Source organism: Galeopterus variegatus, unplaced genomic scaffold, assembly GCF_000696425.1.
Source record: "Galeopterus variegatus unplaced genomic scaffold, G_variegatus-3.0.2 Scaffold2946, whole genome shotgun sequence".
NCBI classification, from domain to species: domain Eukaryota; kingdom Metazoa; phylum Chordata; class Mammalia; order Dermoptera; family Cynocephalidae; genus Galeopterus; species Galeopterus variegatus.
This window is the reverse complement of record NW_007729057.1, coordinates 132,102-157,001: the sequence shown is the minus strand read 5'-3', so window position 1 is coordinate 157,001 and position 24,900 is coordinate 132,102. Positions and strand designations below refer to the sequence as shown.

Here is a 24,900-nt window from a genome sequence, read left to right as displayed (position 1 = left end):
TGGTGGAGGTGACAATGACCCAGATGTCTCCCACTGCAAGATGGTGGAAGCAGATAGAGCAAAGAGAGAGACAGATTCTCCTCTTCTTTTAAAGCCCTCAGAACCATGTCCCTGACCACCATTTTTAATCCATTCACTACTGCACAGTCCTACAATCCAATCACCCCTTCAGGGCTCCACCTTTCAATTATCATAATAGGATTTCCTACCCTCTTAACAGTCACAGTGGGGGCTAAGTTTCTAATACATAAAAGTTGGGGGACACAATTCAAGTTTCAGGGAGTTTTGGGGGGACATAATTCAATCCACTACAAGTACCCTCTATGCACTTTACACACGTTATTGTATTTTAAATCTTAACAACTTTATGAAGTGTGAGCATCATTATTCCTGTTGTACAAAAGAGGAATTTGAGGCTCAGAAAGGCAGAGTACCTTGGCCAGGTAAGTTAGTGGGTAGTGGGGCTGGGACTTGAGCCTGGGTTTGTCTGATTGACTTAAACATTCTTCTGCACTACCCTGTCGCCATTTTTCTAGTGGGCCCACAAAGAGCATTTAATAACAATTATTTTATGAGTTGTTCCTTTTCTATCAGGCCATATGGACTATAGACTAAGCACTGTGAAAAGACAGGGAAAAGAATGGGTGTGGGAGGAGGGTAGAGGAGAGAGAAGAGCGATTGAGTTTCCAGGGCCTTGTGGTGGCCGCAGTGGTCTGCCAATAATGAAGTGCGTTTCCATTCTGTAGACACGGCGTGCCCTTGTCTGGGCACGGTGAATGCCCTTCAGGCTAGCTGGGTCCAGCATTGTGATTGGCCACTGGTGTTCGGCATGACCACTCTGCGTCCTGTCATGGCCTTCTTGAGTGGTGTGGTCGGCTGGTGAGAGCCTTAGGATTCCAAGCCAGGGATGGCTTGTCAGCCACTGTTGCAAGATACCATGGTGCTTCTGACAGGCACCATTTCATCTGGAGAGTCAGTAGGAGGCCACAACAGCCTCCTCACCAACACTGGTGCAGGTATGAGCATGTCCCCCCCAAATTCTTACCTGACAACAGAACTAACTCTTTTGCTCCAGCAAGCCCCAGACTCAGAGCTGAGCAGAACCTAGGATGGAAACTTTGGCATCTGAAATCTGCAACAGCAGTCTATGAGAATTTTCAAGTATCCCATTCCTCTCTTCCCTCATCTCTTGGGAGATGGGAAGGCTCTTGGCACCTGCACTGGGAGCTCTCTGGGGTTTGCTGGGCTGCTGAATGGACCTGTGCTGTGTTTGTGGGATGTGGTGGGCTGTGTGGTGCGAGTTGAGCTCACATCACAGCAGACCCCACCAACAAAGGAAGGTTCTGTCTGGCTGAGCATAGCCGACATGTAGAAATAGTCATTCTGTTTCTGCAGAGACTCTAGGGCAAATGCATTCTTCAGGCCAAGGAACTGTCACCAACAAAGGAAGGTTCTGTCTGGCTGAGCATAGCCGACATGTAGAAACAGTCATTCTGTTTCTGCAGAGACTCTAGGGCAAATGCATTCTTCAGGCCAAGGAACTGTCACCACGATGAAAGTGGCTTTTTGTGGGCTGTTTCTGTTAGAATCGGGTGGGGTGGGTGTCTGGTCAGCACAGCACTGAGCACACCCTGTTCACATCTTCTTTCCGGAGTCGTTCTGCAGCTCCCCTGTCCTGTCATCTCAGCGGTCTGACCCCTACACACGCTGTGTGCGTGCTCTGCCTCCCCTCCCTGCCTCTCGTGTCCACGGCAGCTCGAGCATAGACTGAACAAACAGACAAAGCCCCCATACCTAGAGTTTGGAAGAAAATAGAGAACACTGGGTTCAAAGAGCTTTATCTTTTCTTTGTAAATTACCTTCTAGTTCAGAATTGAGTCGATAGAGGGCAACATTGGTTCCATCCAACCTTGAATGCTGGAGAGAGGTCCTCCAACAATGGGTTAATTGTAACATGATTATAAATACTTTAAAGGCCAGTGGAATTTGTTCTAATGGGGTTTTGTATGTTCTCCTTTTCTTAGAAAAGAAAAGAAATTGTGCACAGTGCTGAAGTAGCAGGGAAAAACAGAGATTCTCCAAGTACTGTCCTGTGTGGTCCTCAGCTCCTTAGTCCAGAACAGTGATGCTACTGATGATCTCTTGTTTGCATCTATGAGGGTACTTCAAAAAGTTGATGGAAAAATTGAATTGAAAGATAATATGAATCCTTCCGTGAACTTCTTGAAGACCCCTCGTATTTGACCCAATCCTCAGCCGCAGGAGTTTGATGAGCAAAGACAAGTAGGGGTTGGTAGGAGCATGCATTCTGCTTAGTGAGAGTGGATGTGGAGGCGTAGGCTTGCCCGGGGCCTCAGGTGTAGCCTGACTCTAATGCCTGGCCCTCTTGCTTACTGGCCTTCTGTCAGCCGGGTCTAGGCTCTGAGCTGAGTTTCCTTTAGGGTGTGGCAGTCTCTCAGAGCCACCTCCCTGGGCCTCTAGCATGCACGGGCACTTGTGGGGTGAGCGGAGGTCCTGTCACAAGAAGCAGAGGAAGTAGACGTTGGCTTTGGTGTCCTTAGCACCATCCTGACACCTGGGCTAATGGGCTCCTGAGTGATTCGCCCACAGGGACTTGAGATAAGGAAGGCCCTTTCAGTTTGGGGGCAGATGCTTAATTTCTAATAAATAGAAACCTTAGGGTTGTGATTAACACCGGCATTCCAATTATCTGGAGTTGTCTGTGTTATGAATATAGAATTTTAGAAGTATAGTCTAAGGGTGGGACCTCTTTCCTTTGGGTCCCTTAAAGCACATCATACTCATGGTAGCATAGAGGCACTCTGCTCCGGCCACCATCTTCAGGCCTCAGGAGTCTTTTCTTTGAGCAAGTTGGCATTTTTGTGAAAGCTGAAGCTTGAACCTCCAAACCTTACGCTGACTTCTGCAAGTTTTTGCTTCCTGCTGTTACTAGGGAAACCAATACGAGAAGTCTGATACGTGTGAACATTCTCTCTCTCAGTATAGTTGGTGCAAACTCTTGAGGGCTGCTAGGTTTAAGGAAAAAAAATTCTGCCATTTAATTTTGCTATTTTTAGCTTCCTAAGGGAAAAATCCTGCTTTCTTTTCTAATCCCAGTTCACACTCCAGCAACCTCAGATCAGTAAAATGTACATTTTTTAAAAATTGGAAAACCCAACAAAGCAAAATAAAAACCACACCAGCATCATAAAACTCGGAGATTCCCCTCCCACCGCCACCACGTATTCAGGGCCTGAAATAGATGGAACTGATTGCCCGGCTTGATTTTTTCACATGGCCCTCAGTCTGAGCTCCTCTCCCTGCAGTTACCATCCTCCCCTTATGCAGAATGGCTGGTCAAGGATATTAATTATGCATTATTCGCCTTTTGGTGATGTTTGCAGGATGAAGGAGGAAAGCAGGAGGGAAATGAGTGCTAAATATATTTTAATCACCTCTGCTGCTTTGAAGGAATTCCCACAGATAATCTTCAGCTCTTCGGCAAAAAGCAGCCTCCATCCCTGTCCCTGTGTGAGATGGAAGCTGGCCTGTGGGTGTGGGGATTTGCATAGGGTGCTCATTGTGTAATTAAATGAAACCCTGATGCTGATGGGCCTGGGCTGTCTGGCTAGGACGGTCACTGGGAAAACAGAGGCATTACATTTTAATCAGGACCCGCTTACTTCCAGGCTGATGGGATTGTCTCCATGGGGCTCGGTTTACAGTGTGGGGCCTTGTTCCTCTCCAGCTCTGGACCAGTCTGTTCTGAAGGAGCTCGGGTGGGGCCTTTGTGAGAAACCTCCCTAACGAGCTGGCCTGGGCTAAGGTTTAAACTGACCCAAATTAAATCTTCAGGAAGGAAATTCTATTCTACACTTCACTACAGAAACTTAGGGCAAGGGTAATGTTTTTTTCCTGAAACTGATCTCAAGAGATCAACTTATAGAAGCAAACTATAATAGGATATTTAGTATTCTACTAAAAAATTTTTTCTGCTCAATATCTCTCTTCATTTCGATGTTACTGGGAGAAAGTGTGTCTGCCTCCTCCTTCCTTAATATATTCTGGAGAAATATGAGTCCATTTCTTTCTATTTGTGGAACAGCGGAGGCCCTCATTTCTGCTCTTATCTCACAATTCCACTTAAAATGCACACGAAGTTGAAATAAATCATCTGTATGAAAAATGAGATGAGCCATTTGGAAAATGTGATTTTAAAATACGCAACCAACACCAACATAGGATCAAGGAATGAGTTAATTTTAATTTTTTTTCTTGCTCACAGATGTCCTCGAAGGTTATAATGGGACGATTTTTGCGTATGGACAGACTTCATCAGGAAAAACCCACACCATGGAGGTGAGATTGCAGTGTGCTGTGGTGTAAGTCTCTGAGGTGACTGAATGGACTGGTGCTTCTAGCAAAACTTGAAGTGTACATGGCATTTTTTACTGGGCAACAGAGATGGTTGTGTTAGATTAATTATGGCGATTAATTATGCCTTTGAGGAATTTTAAAATAGCAGTGAGTAATAAAGTCTCAGGAGTTCAGTATTTAAAAAAATCCTTTGTTGATAGCTCTGTCAAAATAGTAATAATAAATTCTGTTCAGAGGTAATAATCAATAAGCTGAGTAGCGATGTGAATATCTTTATGGACTCTAGCCCCAACCTAACTCAGAGAGCCTGTTGTGAAAATCATTTACCCTGAGGGGGGCTTCTGGGGAGGTGAGTCTTCTCAGAATAAATAAATAAACTGTAGGTCAGAGATTTAAAGGACTTGGCTTTGTGGGCCAAATCAGCCCACAGACATATTTTTGTTTGGCCTGCTCAGTGATTTTTTAAAACATTGCAGGCAATGTTTAAATGGATGATTTTACGCAATTCTAGTTTTCCACCTTAGACTGAACATTCTGAGGATCTAGCAATGATGGACGAATTTCACCATAATATAAAATGCAAGCTTCACTAGAGCAGCAGGCCAAATCAGCCCACAGACATATTTTTGTTTGGCCTGCTCAGTAATTTTTTAAAACATTGCAGGCAATGTTTAAATGGATGATTTTACGCAATTCTAGTTTTCCACCTTAGACTGAACATTCTGAAGATCTAGCAATGATGGACGAATTTCACCATAATATAAAATGCAAGCTTCACTAGAGCAGCAGTCTTCATTGTCTTGTTTACCTTTTTATTAACATTTCTAGTGTGTAGAACAGTGGCTCTCACCTAGGAGAGGCTTGATAAAATATTTGTTAAAGTGGTACCCGCATGGTGGCCCTGGCCACCCTGTGTGTGGGGCCAGGCTCTCCAATGGACCCAAGCCCGCTTCACACATCCTCATTAACTTACATACTCGGCCTCTGAATGCATTTGAGGGTGTGGCTCCAGGCTGTCTTTCAAATGAGGCAGGTCTGCAGACAAAATTCTCCCCCTTTACCTCCTCTCTTCTTGCTTTTTACCACGGATGCCAGTAAGGCCTTCAGGGCCAATTAATTCTTCTAACGGCTAGGCCCACCTGACAGATGAGGAGAAGTGGAGAGAGTGGTTATTATAGGACCTTGCACAGAGGAAGTTTGGAGAATTAAACAACAGGGTAAGATGAATCCTTAATCCTTCAAGCTTTGGTGTTTTCATTGGTGATACCCTCCTGGGAGCACCACTGAGACGACTGCTGCAGAATCGGTTTAGCTTATGAATCATTCCTATTGAAGAGAAGATTTCAAAGGCACGATGCTGATATCCTCAGGGCTCTGAGGTTTTACTCGCCGACTTCAAGTGTGAGGTACAGTGCCGGGAGATCTCGTTACTGTGGTGTTGACTTCCTTTCACCTGTTTTTGCTGAAGACAAAGTGGTTCAGAGACTGCACAGATTAAAAGAAGCGTGAGGTTTACCTGCCACCACTTTTCGACCAAGGAGGCTGTTCTCTGACACATGAGCTACATTGGCACATCTTCTCTGCTGCTCATACCCTCTGAATCAGTGGCCCTCCGCATCTGAACATTCTATCTGTGGTTGGTTGAATGCGTGGACATGGAACCCATGGGTACAGGGCTGACTTAAGAGATTTGACCATCTGTGGATTTTGGTATCTGTAGGGGTCCTGGAACCAATCCAGAGGACAACCGTATGTCTTGGAAATGCTGTCCCTGCTGTCCCTACACTCCTGCTCCAGCCACAGACCCTTGACCATTTAGGCTCTGGGAAAGTTGCAGTTACACATTTCCTGAGTCCCACCCACTCCAGTTGCTGTGGACAAAAACTCCTTCACAGGGCATAAGGCACGTGAGAGGGATATAAGGCATCTTGGAGGGAATCAATCAGTTTTGAGGCTTTTGGAAACTTACCAAACTATATACAATATGAAAACAACAACAACAAAAAAACCCTTAATATTTAAAATCCCCCAAGCTCTTAGGGAATGCTTACAAGAGTGAGTGCTTTGGGATTAATTCATCTTTGGGAAATGTAAGGTACATATTTGCCGAATGTCAGGAATTTATTTTTTTATTTTTATTTTTATTTTTATTTATTTATTTATTTAAAAGATGACCGGTAAGGGGATCTCAACCCTTGGCTTGGTGTTTATTTTTATTTTTATTTTTATTTATTTATTTATTTAAAAGATGACCAGTAAGGGGATCTCAACCCTTGGCTTGGTGTTGTCAGCACCACGCTCAGCCAGTGAGCAAACCGGCCATCTGTATATAGGATCCGAACCCGTGGCCTTGGTGTTATCAGCACCGCACTCTCCTGAGTGAGCCACGGGCTGGCCCAACGAATGTCAGGAATTTAAACTGTAAACCATCAGGAGAAAGTCTGCTCCCCAGAATAAAATCTTATTTTAAGGGGAGAATAGAAGGGTGCAGAGTGATGGCAAAGAGCTATGCCAGCCGTTTGAAACTAATGTGGGAGGCATTTGGTTAAGTTAGAGGCTCTTGAGCCCTCTGTGCCTCATGGTGTAAACTCCACAGTGCTGCCTAGAGAGCATGCATGGGGGCCCAGCGGGAAATGGACTCTGTGCATGTCTCAGCCTCAGTTGCCTAATCCTGTCACCTCTTCATCTTTGTCAGTTTTAAAAGGTTGATTGCAGTGAGTTGCTTTTCTTTACAGTGGCTTTGGAAGACTGCATACTTGTCCCTACCCTCAGAAGGAGTTGGTGTGGATAAGTCCTTTCCCAGTGCCACCCACCCCCTGGCTTAATTGGGTTCTTTCTGCAAGGTAGTTAGAGATGGGAGAAAAGGTAGGGAATATTTTAGAGGAAAGCAGAGGAAGGGAGGAAACCCAAGCTGAAGTCATCAAGACTATAGGAGACCCAGAAATCTGGGATCCTGGGATGCAATTAAACCAAAAGAGCCCGGCAGGGTCTGCATCCTCTGAAAGGATTTTATGTATTCAAAATTACACATTGTGATCATTCAAAGGCCTTGGAAAGGGGTATTAACTCCCTGAGTGGACAGAGCTGTCACATTTTAAAGCTGTTTTTCATTTTAATCTCTCCATTTTTGGTCTGACATCCAGTGGTGATTCCATTACCTTCTGTTGAGGGGAACAAACAGATAAGCCTACATAAAATTGGAAAGATTAGCTGCTCAAGATGGAGCATTTAAGGTGGATTTTTAGTAAAAATATGAATCACTGGGCAGTGTTGGTGCTAAGTATGGGGCCCTAGGCTTGTGCAACCCATAACCACAGGGCTGGCGTTGAGGACGGTATAGGCAGTGCTGGCTGTAGCAGGGAAGAGGGGGACTGTTCCTTTATTCAGTCTGTGATGCTGGGAAGGGCTTCTCTTGGCCCCGTGCCTCACTCTGTGGTCCTCTTCGGCACATTGATATCGATGGATGGAGATACCCCATGTTTTTCCCTTTGCCCAAAGGGACAGCTGGAGGCTATCCGAGTGGTGCAGTCTTCCCAGCCGAGGGATTCTGAACAAGTCCATCTGAGTGCACAGAGCTCGTGTGCCCATGGCTGCCCGGGCTGCCTGCCTCCCATCTTTAGTGTTTCAGGAAACTGCCCTGCTTGGGAGGTCGGGGAGGCAATTGGAGCTGGAACAAAGAGAGTCTTGTTCCATGGCCAGTGGCCTGGGTTTTGTTTCTTCTCTGATACATGCTCCAAGAAGGTCACATTCAGTGGGAAAAGTTTGCAAAGAGAATTACACAGGATGCAATTATAAAAATGTTTCTCCCGTTTGCTTTCTGGGAAAAACAATATGATAGAGTAGTATACATTTTTTCTCACATTCGTCCCTGATCCTCCAGCCAAACTACACTTTCACTGTTCTCTAAACAGCATCGCTCTTTTCAGCTCCTACATTTTTTGCTGCTCCTGCCTCACTTTCCCTGCTGACACCCTCCCTGCCCATCCTCTTCCCTCAAGGAAGCCATCCCATATCACCCCAGCTGGAAGGGACTTGTCTGTTCTCTGAAGTTCCATAGCTCGCAGCTTCTTTACCACGTTTTATTGCCTGAGATGACTGTGCACTGTGTGTGCATGTGCTGTGCGTCTCATCTGCAAGGCAATCAGCACAGCAGCAGTGAAGACCTTTAGGGAACATCTCTCTCTCTCTAACACATGTGCAGACACACCACACACACCACAGCACACACATACCCCATATGCATTGTACATACACATACACAGGCACACCCCACATACATCACATTCACACTCCCCACATACTTCACATACACATACACTCATACATACACACACCTCACACACACACACCACACATACACTCCCATATACATCACACACACAGACCACACACACATACACCACACGTACATACCACAAACACACATATACCCTGTATAACACAGACACACATACCACACATATGCAATACACACATTTACCACATAACACCACACATAGATACACACACCACAGATACCCTCCACCATTCCCCCAGAACCCCCCTCCACACCCACACATGTACATGCACACATATCCTACATGTATCACACACACACACCACGTACCACACATACACACTCTACGCACAGACATACCACACTCACATACATGCACACCCCCCTCCACACAGACACATACCTCCCTCTTCCCACATGTGAGGGTACTTCAATTGTGGAAAAATAGAAATACCACACATACACACTCTACGCACAGACATACCACACTCACACACATGCACACCCCCCTTCACACAGACACATACCTCCCTCTTCCCACATGTGAGGGTACTTCAATTGTGGAAAAATAGAATTAAAAAGATAATATGAATGTTTCCATGAACTTTTTGAACCATCCTCGTATATCACCCATATAGACATATACCACAGACACACACACCATACCCCCCACTCCCCACATGCACATAAACACACACAACTGCAGATTGTTTTGGCAGGCTCAGTTTACTGGGCATAAAGGCCCTCACCACTCTCAGGCCTATGAGCTAGATCGAGCCTCACAACCCCTAAACCTGTGGTAGATTTGGGTGTCACTTCTGTTTCTGTGTGGGTGGGGGGTATTCTTAGGAGAACATTCAGTTTCCTCTCATGTGCTTTTAGGGTGAGGGCCTAAAATTCAGGGTGACAAAGTAGGGGGTGTCCCGGATTCATCCCTAATTCTGTCTTGGTTCTCACCCTGACAAAGGCAAATGAAAGGATATTAGCACTTGTATAAGCCAGGAATGAACTGGAAGGTAAATCTGTTAAAAGGGAAAGAAAGCATCTAGGGAGACAGATTTGAGTCAATTATAAATGATTTTTGGATTATCAATCATTCTTCCGTGGCCGTGGACCACTGAGGGATTATTGTGAATTATTGATGAGCTCTGGAAGGTCTGGGTGGGGGAGGTCTTTTGATTGGCTGAGTCGAGTCATGATATTTGACTGGAGGGAGATCTGTGTTTCTGGCCGTGGACCACTGAGGGATTATTGTGAATTATTGATGAGCTCTGGAAGGTCTGGGTGGGGAGGTCTTTTGATTGGCTGAGTCGAGTCATGATATTTGACTGGAGGGAGATCTGTGTTTTCACTGTAAGTGCCATTTTTGCCCACAATCTCCACAGTCCGGAGCACATGGGGTCCATTGTCTGATTTGTTACATGTTTACAGTGGCCTGTGCAATTTACAAGTTACCAAGATTTGAGACTCTCAGTTTCAGTCATTTGGTGCTGTTTTCGTAAGATATATATTAATGGTTTGGGGTAGAAGTGTATTTTCAGACTCTTCAGGTCAAATAAGCCTCAACAATTGCTTAATGAGAAACTGCTATGAACTGAATGATATAATGCTGTATCGGTCCATTTCTGGTGCTTATAACAGAATACCTGAAACTGGGTCATTTATAAAGAAATGAAATTTATTTCCCACAGTTTTGGAGGCTGGGAAGTCCAAGGTCCAGGGAATGCATCTGGTGAGGACCCTCTTCAATGCAGGGTATCACATGGCGAGAATGGGCAGAACAAGAGTGAGAACTAAACTTCTCACTTGCTCTCCTTATCAAGCCCTCAGATCCACACCCACAGTCCTCATGATCCAATCACCTCTCAAAGGGCCCACCTTTCCAATACCATAATTAGATTTCCCCCCTCTTAACACTGTTACACTGTTACGGTGGGAGGTCAAGTTTCTAATACATGAACTTTTGGGGACACATTTAACTGACAGCAAATGCTAACATTTATTGGGCCCTTCCTGTGTTACTAAACACTTGGTATATCCTATCTAACTTAAACTTTACACATAACCTTATGCAATAAATACTGTATTAAGTGTCATAAGCACTGAAGGGAAATACCTATACACTGTCCATCCCTGTCTTTAGGGAGTATATAGCCAAATAAAACATCAATAAAACACATCAAATGATTTATGATTCTTAATTAATGAGGGCATTCCAGAGGAGTGCCCAACTTCCCAGGTAAGAGAGCTTTGCCAGAGGCCAGATCTATGTGAATTCAGTTTTTCTCTTGCTTTTAATAGAGGGGAAAGTCAGGAATCAGGTATGCAAAGGAGGATTCGTAATGCCAGGTGCTCTGTGGTCTTTATGTAGTGCTAGGGTTCATGTGAGTTCTTGCTTTTACCAACTCAAATGTTGGCTTGCAGGTTGCTTTCAGAGAGGCACTATGTGGTGAAGCCCTCAGGAGAAAAGAAGATGTACTTGAAGAAAATAAAGCTGATCTTTGGGTATTGGGCAGATTTGGAACAAAGACATAAGTCAAAACTGTAAACGTTATTGGGCATCCCTAGAAGAGTTGAGAGCAAACTGGGCAGTGTGCTTTTCTTCCAGTTCCATTTATTCCTAGAGTTTTATAACTTCCTAAAGGTCTGGAAAATTCCCTGGGCATACAATTGCCTGTGATTACTTTAGACTTGCAGACTGTGTGTGTGTGCACTGATAGATTGTTGAACACATATGAGAGAACTGATGTGCTCATTGTACTGTGGGCTTAAAAGAAGGCTTTCTAGAAGTTGTGCATGTGGGGTCCGTGCTGAGGCCATTGCTTTAAATACTTCTGGAAATCTTTAAGAATTCCTGTCAGATTCTATGGTATCTCTGGTTGAAAATTTTCAGAGGTGGCAAATTCTGGACCTTAAAATTGGACTTAGTGGGGCTGGCTGGTTATCTCGGTTGGTTAGAGCATGGTGTTATAACACTAAGGTCAAGGTTTTGGATCCCCATACTGGCCAGTGGCAAAAAAAAAAAAAAAAAAAAAAAAAAATGGACTCAGTAATATAGTTCAAATAGCAGAATTGATCTATCCCTCCACCCCTAAGATAAAATGAATAGAAGTGAATATAAAGGGGGAAAAAAGAATATGAGGATATCTTAAAAATGAATTTAAGTATTAGAAACAACCAAAAATTATTTGGAAAAACTCAAGCTGGGAATTACAGATTTTAAAAAGAAATTGATAAAATGGATTTTCTTGATTGGTCTGTAAATGATACTGAAGGTATTTCCAGAATAAGGTTCTTAGAAATTTTGGAGCAGTGATGACATTCTGTCTGTCAGCTTTCAAGGTGATTTCACTAAAGGAGATTACCTTACTTGGACTCGCAGGTTCTGGTCAGTTTGTAAAATTTCTGAAGCAAAACCCAGATGTAGTTCGTTAGAGTCACCTGTGTATTCTCCTTCCTCCTGCCCCTTCCCTCCTCCTCCTCACCACACACCCCTCACAGGCCAACGATTTGCTGCCCTGTGTGGCAGCTGGAGGGAATGTTGTGGGGCTTGACAGAGCGAGGGCTCCCCTGATGGATAAAAAGACAAGCACGTTGAGTTATTCCTCCACCTTTTGGTTGTGGGCATGTCAGGTAGATCCCAAGGGAGCCGACAGCTCCTGTTGGGTGCTCCCTGCTCCACGGAGCTCTGTTTAAGAAGCCAGAGATGGTCTTTCTCTCTCTCACGTTTCCCTGCACTCTTTAACTGCCAGAGTTTGTATTTTCCACCCTCCAGGGGAAGCTGCATGACCCCCAGCTCATGGGGATCATCCCGAGGATCGCACATGATATATTTGACCACATCTACTCCATGGACGAGAACCTGGAGTTTCACATCAAAGTAAGTGCCGTTGATTATGTCCCGAGAGAAGAAACCGGGCTCAAAATCACGTTTCTTAGCCTTTCTCCTTTTATGTACACGTAAAAGATGATCTATCTATTTTAATAGCATTTCCGTAGTAGACAGAACCCTATTTATTATTTAAAGACTTGGGCTAATACTTAGTTCTCTCGATGGTTTGCTTCAAATATTGAGGTAATGAAAGTATAAAAGCCCTCTTTAGGATGGAAGAATCATCTTGATAGTTGACTGAATTTTACCCTTTACTCTGTGGATTTCTGTAGGTGTGACTGGAATGTGTTTGTGTTTGGATTAGGACAGCTTTTCCCAAAGTCTGTTCCAGGGAACACTGTTGATCTTATTATTAATGGGTGGGCTACTAGGGAAAAGGGTTATGTGGCCATGTAAGCTGGGAAAATGCTTCGTTGAATGATGCTAATTAAATATATCACAAGTTTAAATATGCTATTGTGTAATTTGACTCTGCAAAGGGGACATGAACTATGTTACATTTCCTAGCTTGTTTGACTATAGACACATTTTCCCCCCTTGCAGTATGACACACTAGCCTTTTGAGCATTACATTTTGAGAAGTGTTGGGAAAGGGAATTCTTTTTTTTCCCTCCTTGTAAACTAGAACCTCTGTTCCAGTTTAAATTTGAACTGAAAGAGAGATTTTTAGGCCCTTCCTGTAGCTGTTAAATCATAAAATTTGGTGTTTGGGGTGTGTTCACTGGAACTCTTATGGTGATGACTGAAAGCCACTTGTTTAAGCAGATAGAGGATGTTGTTACAAGATGCAGAATCTGAGAGCAGGCATTGGTGATGGGGAGTGTATGTGGATAGCAGGAAAACCAAGCACTGCTTTTCTTCTTCTTTTTTTTTTCTAATTAAAAAAAATTGGGATATAATTTACATGCCATAAAATTCATCTTTTTTTATTTTTTATTTATTTATTTATTTTTCTTTTGTCCTTTTTGAGACCAGCCGCACCGCGCTTAGCCAGTGAGCGCTGTGAGCGCACCGGTCATCCCTATATAGGATCCGAACCCGCGGTGGGAACCCGCGGCGGGAGCGCTGCTGCGCTCCCAGTGCCACACTCTCCTGAGTGCGCCACGGGCTCGGCCCAAAATTCATCTTTTTTAAAGTATACAGTTCTGTGTTTTTTTAGTATATTCCCCAAACTGTACAATCACAATCCTTAATTCTAGAACATTTTCATTACCCCCAAGGAAATTCCATACCCAGTACAGTCTTTGCTTTTCTCCCCTCTTGCTTTACTTTACTTCCATCTCTTATTCCAGACCATCTTTCTGTCTTTTTTGTGGGGGTGAGGGTGGAAACATGTCAACATGGCAGCTCCTGCTCCATATTCCTTTATTTCTAATTTCAAATTCCTCCGGGAAGGGGCTTATTGGCCCAGCCTACAGTAGGTGTTCCCCCACCCCCACCCCAGTTATCTATGTCCAGGATGCACCTGCTGTCTGGGTACCACCACAGTAACTAGAGAAGGGGTTGACAGGATGGGGAAGAGAAAGGGGGTGTTCCAAGAAGATTCAGAGCTCAGTGGTCAGCCAAGAGTTGAGGAAACTGAAGTTCAAAGATGCAGAGTTAGATGGCCCAAGTAACATACTAAGTTATTGGCAGAGCTAAGAACTCCTAGATCTGACCAACCCCACATTCAGTATCATTTCCATTGTATTAAACTTTTCCCCTTACTTATTTCTGCTTTCCTAAATTACATAAAAAGGAAGGCAAGAACTGTTTGCCCAATTATAAATTACATCCAGCAAATCACTTTTCCTTACAAGTTCCCTTTGTTGGCTAAAGACCGCTTCTCTTTCTTGCCAGGGTTTTTTCTATCTAAGGATGCAGAAGCTTGTTGCTTTGATGGGATCAAGATTTGGAAGCTTAGTGCTTCTTTAAGGCTGTTTGCATTTAAATACCTTAAACTAGTGCAGGGTTCTTAGGTGATAATCCTGAAATAAGATGTTAAACCAATTACAGCCCTCAACATAGGGTCTTGTGTTAGAATCTTATTAAGATAAAAACAGCCCTAGCATGAAGTGGGGGGAGGAGAGGAACAACACCACTTTCCAAGTCTCTAGGGCAGGATTTTGCAGTCATCTTTCTGTTTTGCATTTGTAGTTATGCTTACTTGTTTCGTAGATAATAATTTTAAGTGTGCAAGGTAGCTGCTGTCTACTCTCTATTTTGAACTGAGTAGTGACAGGCTAAATCAAGAAAAAGAGGGCTGATTAAGGCAGTATTGAAAATCTCCTTCCTAAGATGAGTCCCACAGAGGTTTTAAGCATTATCTCTGAACATGCTATTTCTTAATGCCCAAAATGCCTATTTATTTTTCTTCTGCCTGTTCTCACAATGTATTTAAAATGACTAAATAAAATCATCCCCCCTCCAAAGCAGAAATTAATAAATCAGAATTCTCTTTCTACTTATATTAAATGTGAAAAGAATTCTAATTACCAGATTTGACAATATCTAAGTAATGATTCCTTTTTAGATGTAAAAGGAATTGGAACCAGGGCCGAGTTGGCTGCAGGGAGGGCTGGGTTAGAGATGTCTAGGGTTGGAGGCCACACAGACCCATGAGTATTCAGGTCACAGGGAGCGTGGTAGCATGAGAGACTATACAAGACAGCTGTAGGCAGTGCATCTTTCAAATGTCATGGAGGTGTGTCAACAAGAGATGGGGCTCAGTGACGGGGGACTTTGACATATGTTCAAGTAGGGATATGTTGTTAGGGGTACAGGCACCCAGGACATGAGGCCCAGCTACAGGTTCTGGGGTTCAAAGCCAGGATCCTAAATCTTAGAGTAACTGGGAGGTCAGGTGGTTCCAGACTGAAGCACACAAAAGATAATGAACCAGGGCTGAGTTGGGGTGGGGACTAGTGCCAGCTTAGGGAGACCTCACTTCTTCTTGTTAGGGGTAGGACTGGTCCAGAGCTGGGGCTTGGGCGTGAGGTTTCACCTGTGTAGTCACTTCCCAGCTTTATAGCCTTTCAACTATTTTCCTTTTGATCCATCCCCTTGTTTAGATTTCCAAAACACTTATGAACATGGGAGAGAGAAAAGTTTATCTGGGAGGCAGAAGGCAGTGATAAACAGAGTGCAGAATCCTAGTGGGAATTGTTGACATCGTGAAGTCTAATGGCTTCATGTGACAGGTGCGAAAATTGAGGCCTAGAGTCTTGGTTATATGTAAATTAAATCCCCGAGACCACATATTTAGTTAAAGCAGTTCTCATTCATCAGCTGGCATAAGAATTACCTGGGGAATTTAGACGTGGATCCCTAGGTCCTGTTGTCCGAGATTCTGATCTAGCAGGACTGCAATAGGGTGCAGGGTGCTGTGATTTAATCAAGTGCTGTAGGCGATGCTGATCCTGTGGTGCTTGGCTTGAGGTGTGAGGATAACTAATTGGAAAGCTTCCTTTCCCTCTCACATTCTAGTTGTCTTTTATTAGATCACATTTTGTTCAAATCCTTCTTGGATTTCCTCAATCTGGCTGCCATCGCCAGCTCCCTTCCAGTTACCTTTCTGAGCTCTTGTAGTTCCAGGCACTCTGGCCTGTCCTGTTTTCTTCATGTGAATATTTGGACTACACTCTTTCTCCGATCACTATCATGCAATAAGGTGAGGCCTCCTGATGTCTGAAAGTTACCTGCAGAGGATGTTTTCTCTTCTGGCTGTTGTCATACGTAGACGTTTGCTTGGTGCTCATCTAAGGTAAAACCTAGAGTCCTCCTGAAAGTGGCTGTCTAGCACGGGATGTTAATGACACCTGAATGGAGATCATAGGGGCTGTGCTGGTGGGGTGGACAGCAGTCCACTCTTAGCAGGTTCGCATGGAGCGAGCTGATGAAGCAGAAAGCAGAACATAGTAGAGCTGGCTGGAGCTCTGGATTCTGAACCTCCACTCTGCACCCCTTCTTCTTACTCTTCTTAGCCATGCATGACAAAAGCTTTTGTAAGTTCTAATAATGATGTTTTGGAAATGCAGTGTATCATTTCTATTCCAAACTCAATTTGTTTCTTAACCAGGTTTCCTATTTTGAGATCTACTTGGACAAAATAAGGGACTTACTTGATGGTGAGTAACCTGAATGCTTGTCCTTTTTTTGTTCTGTAACTAAAGTCCAGAGAGGTTGATTAAGGAAAGTTTGTAGAGATGTTCTATTGCATTCAGTCTGTATGCTCATTCTCAGCCAAGGCTTAAACTTGCATATTGCAAAGAGATTAGATTTGCTATCTTCTGTAATAATTACTATTTTTCCTCTAATACCACAGGCCTTAACTTTTCTTTTCTTCTTTGCATGTTGTCATTATCATCTCTATAGTATCCAAGACCAATTTGGCTGTTCATGAGGATAAAAACAGAGTCCCGTATGTAAAGGTATGAGGAAGACTTGATTGGTGATGCAATTGATTTCTCTCCAATCACTGTCATAATAATTACTGCATAAGATGCCCAGAATATTATCTATAAAGGACATATGGGTGCCCTTATATCATGCTCCTTATATTTAATCATGGTCCTTATATTTAATATTCATCTAGTTAAACAAACATTAAGCTTCTTCAGTTGTATCTTTCTTTTATGTAAATTATTATTTAAATATTATTATTTAATACTATTCACATTTAAAGAGGCTTTGGTATTGAGTGCAATAGTTTATACTTGGCAGTTAGGGGAAGCCTATCATAGCATTATGTCTAGAACTTCAAAGTATCTAAAGTTGGTGGGTTAAATGGTAAATAAGTAAAGATGGAAGACAGACAAAACCTCATTTCTTCTGTCATTGATTTTCTTCTTTTATTTTCTGTCTCCTGACAACGTTGCTGTTGAGTATGGCTGTGTACTCAAAAATCTAGGTGAATTCAGCTTTTCTTTTATGTTTACTGCTAGGTTTCCTAGGGTTTGCTCAAACTTCTCTTTAATGTAGAATTCAAGCCGTAGGCAAGGAGGAAAGTTGATGCATTGACATTGCAGCCTTTCTATTTATCTGCACCTCTAGAAGAGGAGTGGGAAAATGTTTAGCTCTTTCAAAATATTGTTGCTTTTCAACTCATTTGATGGTGCAGCTGACCCACTCTCTTCCAGGGGTGCACCGAGCGGTTTGTGTCGAGCCCCGAGGAGGTCATGGACGTGATAGACGAAGGCAAAGCAAACCGACACGTGGCTGTAACAAGTAAGCACAATGGGGTGTTTTCTCCCTTGTGACTTAGGACGCAGACTGTCTGCCCAGCAGGAGGGGTGGGTAACGAGGAAGGGATGCAGTAGTGAACAGGAAGGCGGTCAGAGAGCAGTGGCTGGGACACAAGCACCAGGGCGTGTGCAGTGTGAAAGCATCTAAGCAGGTCGTGGGAAAGGGTACAGCCGAAGACATGTCCACAGTACTCTGAGGTCTTGGAAATGCTTGGCGAACTTCACTGACCCTGATAATAGCCTAAGCCTGAACATTAGGTAAACAAGCAATCAGCCAACCAAAGGGAGAGTAAAAGCAAGCTTCTAAATTTATTTAACTGTGTTATTGTTCTGGTTAAAAAAATCCAAACCAACACATTCTACATGATGGTCATACACATGAAAAGAAACCATGTTAGGTTTCTGCCCTCTGTAAAAAAAGGAAAGAAAGGCAAGGAAGAAGTCAGGAAGTGGAGCTGGGAGCTTCATGGTAAACCCTTCGATGCTGCATTAGTAGCAGAGGCATACAGATCTTATTGGATTTGCATGTGCGTCGCATCTCAGGGAAGCAGCGCAAATGGGCTTAGAGCAGCAGTTTCCAGGAAAAGTTCAGGGTCATCTATCCTATTCAGAGGGATGTAGACAAGTGAGAGTGAGTTCATAGGAAGAAGAGCTGAGGGAACTAAGAATTTCTAGCTTGGAAGAGAGAAAAAAATCTGGAGAGGACGTGTGGACAGTGTAATACATCTTAACATGGTCAAGGTGCTGACACATAGAAAGAAGGTCAGCCTGCTCTGTTTGATCTGAATGGATAGACCACCTGGGATGGTCAAAGCCCTAGGGAAGCAGATTTTGATCTACCACCAGGAGAACTCTCTAATCCTTACAGCTGCTGCCCTAAGTGAAGCTACTGTCATGCTGTGAAAGAGATTCAAGCACTGGTTGGTTGACTGGTCTAGGCTTGTTATGTGTCTTCCAGCCAAGGTTCTATGATTCTGTGATCCAGAGCTCTAATTCTCTTTAGCCCAACAATGTATCAGATGATACTTGTTTATGTGGCTAATTTCACAGGTGAGCCTAGACCTGTATACAGTGTAAGTCAAAGTCCACTTTTTTCTCTCTTGCTTGAAACACACATACGTAAGTGAGAGAATGTAAGACTGCTATCCTTATAGTAGTAGCATCTCTCATTTATAAAGAAGTTACTCTGTTTCTTAAGCTATGGTTACTTATGCATTATTCATGGCATACCTGATAACAGAACACTAGTATTATTCTTGTCATTCTGGTAAGGGGATTTTTTTGTTTGTTTGTTTTAAATTATTGTGGTAAAATATACATAACATGAAATTTACATTTTTTTTTTTTTTCATGTCCGGCAACGGATCGCAACCCTCAGTGTCGCGCCCGTACCGGACCATTATTCATGGCATACCTGATAACAGAACACTAGTATTATTCTTGTCATTCTGGTAAGGGTTTTTTTTTGTTTGTTTGTTTTAAATTATTGTGGTAAAATATACATAACATGAAATTTACATTTTTTTTTTCCTTTTTTTTTTTTTCATGTCCGGCAACGGATCGCAACCCTCAGTGTCGCGCCCGTACCGGACCGGGACTGGCAATGGGATCGCAACCCTCGGTGTTGCGCCTGCACCTCGCTCAGCCAGTGAGCGGGAACCGGTCTGTATGTGGGATCCGAACCCTCGGCGGGAGCGCCGCCGCGCTCCCAAGCGGCGCACTGTAGCAGTGCGCCACCCGGCCGGCCCTGAAATTTACATTTTAACCATTTTCACATGTACAGTTTTGTGACATTAAGTACATTCACTGTGTGTACAACAGCACACTGAGTGTGTCTTCCCCAGCTGGGGCAGCTCTGTACGCAGTACGTGCTAACTGTCCCCTCTTCCCCAGTCACCATCCTGGTTTTTGTTGCTATGAATTTGTCAACTCTAGGTACCTCATATAAGTGGAATCTATAGTATTTGTCCTTTGGTGACTTGCTTATTTCACTTAGCATAATGTCTTTAAGGTTCATAAGTGTAGCATTTATTTGTCTTTTTAAGGCTGAGTAATAATATTCCCTGTATAAATGTAAATATTTATATACCACATTTTGTTTATTCACTTATCCTTCCACAGACATGTGAGGTACTTCCAACTTTTGGCTATTGTGAACAATGCTGCTATGGACATGGAACCAAACATCTGTTCAAATCCCCGATTTCAGTTCTTTTGGGTATATCCACGGAAGTGGGATTGCTGCATCATATGGCAATTCTACTTTTCATTTTTTGAGGAGCTGCAATTCTGTTTTCCATAGCAGCTGTACCGTTTTACATTCCCACGAAGAGGGGTCTCTGATTGTTTGGTGGACAAAGACCAGGGTTTGAAAGGATTTTTGTTTTTAGTACCCCATCCTAATGAAGCATATTTAATCTCTGAGGCTTTCTATGCACTAAGCATGGGTAATGGAAGAAGTGTATGTCTTAATCCTACCTTAAGAAAGTCTTAATCCTTCCTTAAGAAAACCTATGATATTACTGATAAGGCAGGGCTTACATACATGCCTATGATAGAATACGTCAGGTACTGATCATGATGATAAAGTCTGAGGGATTAGAAGTCAGGCAGGGGAGGAAGCTGTGAGCTCTTCACAAAGACAGTCAGGCCGGAGTTGGGTGTTGGAGGAGGGGGCTTCAGGCAGAGCTAGAGAATCTGTTATCTGTGAATTTCTTTGCTACCTGAAGGCATTTTAAACGTTTCATTTCTAGAATGAACATTGTTTTTAAGAAGAAACAGTGATGTCAGGTTATTTCTAAACTTGACCAGAAGAAATGGAGTTATTAAGCATGGTTTGTTTGCTTTTCAGATGAGAGGTTTGCTATCTAAATTTACATGTTCTTTGTAGACCAGTAAACTATTTTCCTTTTCAGACATGAATGAACACAGCTCTAGAAGTCACAGTATCTTCTTGATTAATATTAAACAAGAAAATGTAGAGACTGAAAAAAAACTCAGTGGGAAGCTTTATTTGGTTGATTTGGCTGGGAGTGAAAAGGTAATCGATTATTTGTATTATCGATAATTATTTCCCCATTTCTTGCTTCAGTGTGCAGTGGTATAATTTTTATACCTTTCTATTTCCTGATTTTAAAGAGCTTTTAAAGTTTCTTATGTTGTGCCAAGGTGTTGTTAAATTTAACCTTTGTTTCCCTGCTTTCTTTTCTGGCCCTGAAGTCCCCTATTTGTGTCACAGGCAGGTGCTTTGAATGCTAACAGCCTTGATGACGACAGTAGGCAAGTGTTGGTCCAAACTCAGTCTGGCAAAGGCAGCTGCCCAGACATGGGAGGGACATGAACTTCTGAGAAAGGGAAAAATCCCCCTGTTGTGCCAGACTCAAATAGGAAAGTCCCCTATTTGTGTCACAGGAAGGTGCTTTGAATGCTAACAGCCTTGATGACGACAGTAGGCAAGTGTTGGTCCAAACTCAGTCTGGCAAAGGCAGCTGCCCAGACGTGGGAGGGACATGAACTTCTGAGAAAGGGAAAAATCCCCCTGTTGTGCCAGACTCAAATAGGACAGTAAAGGACTTTGCCTTTGGAATGTGGCAGTCCTGCCTCTGACGTCTGGAATGGGACTCTTTCTGCATTCCCTGGTTCTCCCAGCAGTAGGCATGGGCTGATGGTGTCTCATGAGGTGGCCTTGGTTACTTCAGGCTAGAAGGCCTGTAGTCAGTCTTTTAGCCACAAGCCTTGACCATTCTCTGGTTTTGTCAGGGCTGTCTTGTGGCATCTGTGTCCTGTCCCATGCCCCGCCCAGGCACTGGCTGGGACCATACTGCAGACTGAATAGGCTTCCTAGAGTCTCCAACTTGCTGCCACCGACCTCACGTCCATAACACCAACTTACATAGCTGCTGCTGCACCTGGGCCAGGGGCACTGACCCCTGGGGGCAGCATCACAGAGCAAGTCCATGTGCACAATGCCCTTTGGCCTCTGTCATCACTGACATCATGCTAATTGTCCTCATTGGAGCTGGCCTTGCAGCTCGGTCAGTCTCCCTAACTGTATAATTGGTCCCCCCTCACTGCACCACACCACTGAGCTCCTGTGTGCCAAGTTATGGCCACTAGTATCCATGTAAGTAATGGTTACTTGGATTGTCCTCTCATATGCATTTGTAAAACTGCGAGCAGAAAATCATCTGGATATTTCTAGTTGGGAATCTAACATTATACTGGTATGGGCTTGTAACTTCAGTTGAATAGACACTCACCAGAATGGAAATAATGAAGCAGTGTTGTTTAGTTCTAGACTGACCATTAACAACCGAGATCGGCTTTATCGCCGTACCACGTATGGGTCCATACAAAGAGCCTGAATGGCCCCTTCACTCTTTTGAGCACAGAGATAAGTATTTAGAGCCTAAATACACCTGAAAATGCCGAATGCTAGCAGATCAGAGTGGAGGCCTGTCTCTGCATGATGTTGGTGGTTATTGCTAATTAAAGTTGTGTCCACATAGTTTCTTTTGCTCACATCTGTTTTCCTTTGCCCTAGATGTGGCCACATGAATGTGTCACTGTGACCTTGTAGACCAGAACTCTGGACTTTACTTCCTGTCTCCCCTGAATGGTGTTCTTCCCTTAGGCTGGCAATTAGATATCTCTGGAGCTCAGTTTCCTTGTTTGTAAAAGGAAGGTGATAGATAGTACCTGCCTTGTAGATTTCATGTACTTAAAATGCTTATAGGAAAACATCTTAAAAAATCACCATGTGAATAGATTGTTGGTATTTGTGACCCATCAGCTACATGGTTTCTCTATCTGTAAGTAGGGGTACCTGCACACACAATTCCAAGAGATGAGAATCTATCCTATTTGAAAACACTTCCCCTGGATGTGCATTCATCTCTATCATTAGGAGTTTCTCCTTTATATGTAACTGAAATCCATCTTTGCCCTGTTTAAAATGATTCCCCCCTTTCCCTTCTTCAGAGCAGCTGTCACCCCGCATCATTTGTCCAGTCAGCAAAGACATGAATCATGTTGGGTTCCCTTCTTTGTAGCGTCTGTAAACTGTTCTCTACCTAGAGCAAACGCTGTAAATACAAAATGCTCAGTCATAACGCAGCAGAGGAGGAACTGTGCACAGTCCTCTGGCTGCAGAGGAAAAAAGACACATTTACAATGTAATATACACTTTCTTGATTTTTCATGCCTTTCCACATTTTTTGCCTTTTGGATTTTGTTCCTTTTTTTTGTTACTATGAGCATTAAGTAGGGAAGGACAGAGTCTGTACAACCTGACCTGAATTTGGAGCTTCTAATTTACAGTTTCCCAGAATGCCCAATCATTGTGCCTCAGGATAGCGTTTTCCCTTAAGGCTTCCTTCTGGGCTTCCTCCGGTGTGGAGACTGTGGTTCAGTCTCCCAGGGCCAGAGCCTACCTGCGGTGACAGCACTTCTGGAGCCTGGTTTTCCTGGATGGATGCCCCCCCGGGGAGGCATCTGCTGCTTCACCACTTGAGGCGTTTCAGCCATCTCAATAAAACCTAATGGGGAGGAAAATGACGGCAGGAGAGACCAAATCCCCAGCCTCATGCACGAGGGACGCTTTTATCCACATGGTTCTTACTTACTTTCATTTTTCTTGCTTTCCAGGAGGATCTCCCCTTTTGCGCTTGTGTGAATTTGAGTTTTCCATTTTGTGCTTTTACTGTCCTGTGCAGCTCACTGCTTTTTCTTCTCTGGTAGGTCAGCAAAACGGGGGCCGAGGGAGCTGTTCTTGATGAAGCTAAAAATATCAATAAGTCTTTGTCTGCTCTTGGTACTGTCCTGTGCAGCTCACTGCTTTTTCTTCTCTGGTAGGTCAGCAAAACAGGGGCCGAGGGAGCTGTTCTTGATGAAGCTAAAAATATCAATAAGTCTTTGTCTGCTCTTGGAAACGTGATCTCTGCCTTGGCAGAAGGGACAGTAAGTGATCCTTAACTCCATCTATTAAGTACTATTATGAGAAGTTACCTTTTGGGTCCGCATAGTCTTTTTGCCAACATACCCCAGAGATTTGTTTTTCTGTTTGGACAGGACAGAGGGAGTCCTGGCTATGGACGCCTGCTTGCTGGGCAATCCAGTCTGTTAAGAAGAGTGAATGGTGATGCTAATTTCCTATGACCCTGGGCACAGAGTGGGCATGCTACAACTTTGGCAAGAACCAAAGAGCTGGCCACAAATTCTTGTTGCACGTGTGTTTCTAAGCTCAGTGTCTCCATCTCTGACTTGCTTGTCTGTTTTTTCTTTGATGGGCTGTTAAAAGCAATATATTTTTCTTTTCCTCAATAGAAAACACACGTGCCATACCGGGACAGCAAGATGACTCGGATTCTCCAGGACTCTCTGGGTGGCAACTGTAGAACTACCATTGTCATTTGCTGTTCTCCATCTGTCTTCAATGAGGCTGAGACCAAGTCCACGCTGATGTTTGGACAGAGGTGCGTGCAGTCTCTCAGGACCTATGCTCTGTGCTGGTTCTTAGGCCTGAGGAGTGAGTGGCAAGGAACTCGTGGCAGAGAGTAATGAAGAGAGGAGGCAAGCAGCCTGCTACTAAATTGTGTGTGGTAGATGATCTGTATACTGTATAAATGAAACATCATTTATTAAGGCCAAAGGAATAATTATGTTTTTAAATAAAGGGCAAAAATATGCCAATCAAAGGTATAATGTTTTTAAAAAAACAAAACACCCAAACTTATTATAGATGTGACTGTTGGTAATGCAATGGAGTGTTACTTTTGTTTTTTATGGAATTGAAGTCTAACTTTTAAGTTCATTTGATTTCAAGTGTGTAAATCTCAAGATTGCTAACTACCTTTAAGTCCAATATTTGGGATCCATAGCAAAGTTGCCGTTAAAACAACCAGAAACTTAGAAGAATGTAGTGTAGTGGCATCAGTAGAACATGGAGGGAGGGAATCTGCTAACCCCCGGTAGGAGGTACGGAATGTGTTGAGGGAAGGGAGGTGGATGGCAACCAACTTCTCACCTTCGAAGGGCCTGCAGGAGACTTCCTAGGTCTCTGGGGGGTGTTAATGGGTGGGCAGCAGGGACAACTCAGTAATCCTAAGTCAACATTTGTATGCATGGGTTGGTTC

General features: G+C 43.5%; 1 protein-coding gene across 1 annotated transcript in view; it reads left to right on the top strand.

Moving 5' to 3' along the window:
- The window catches only part of KIF5C (kinesin family member 5C), a 150,811-nt gene that overhangs the window by 58,349 nt on the left and 67,562 nt on the right, over positions 1-24,900 (top strand). The window contains exons 3-11 of the mRNA XM_008583506.1: positions 4,286-4,359; positions 12,429-12,533; positions 16,603-16,651; positions 16,899-16,954; positions 17,663-17,750; positions 20,683-20,807; positions 23,507-23,579; positions 23,694-23,725; positions 24,092-24,240. Of these exons, the coding sequence (XP_008581728.1) occupies positions 4,286-4,359; positions 12,429-12,533; positions 16,603-16,651; positions 16,899-16,954; positions 17,663-17,750; positions 20,683-20,807; positions 23,507-23,579; positions 23,694-23,725; positions 24,092-24,240 (751 nt within the window). The remainder of the gene's footprint in view (positions 1-4,285; positions 4,360-12,428; positions 12,534-16,602; positions 16,652-16,898; positions 16,955-17,662; positions 17,751-20,682; positions 20,808-23,506; positions 23,580-23,693; positions 23,726-24,091; positions 24,241-24,900) is intronic.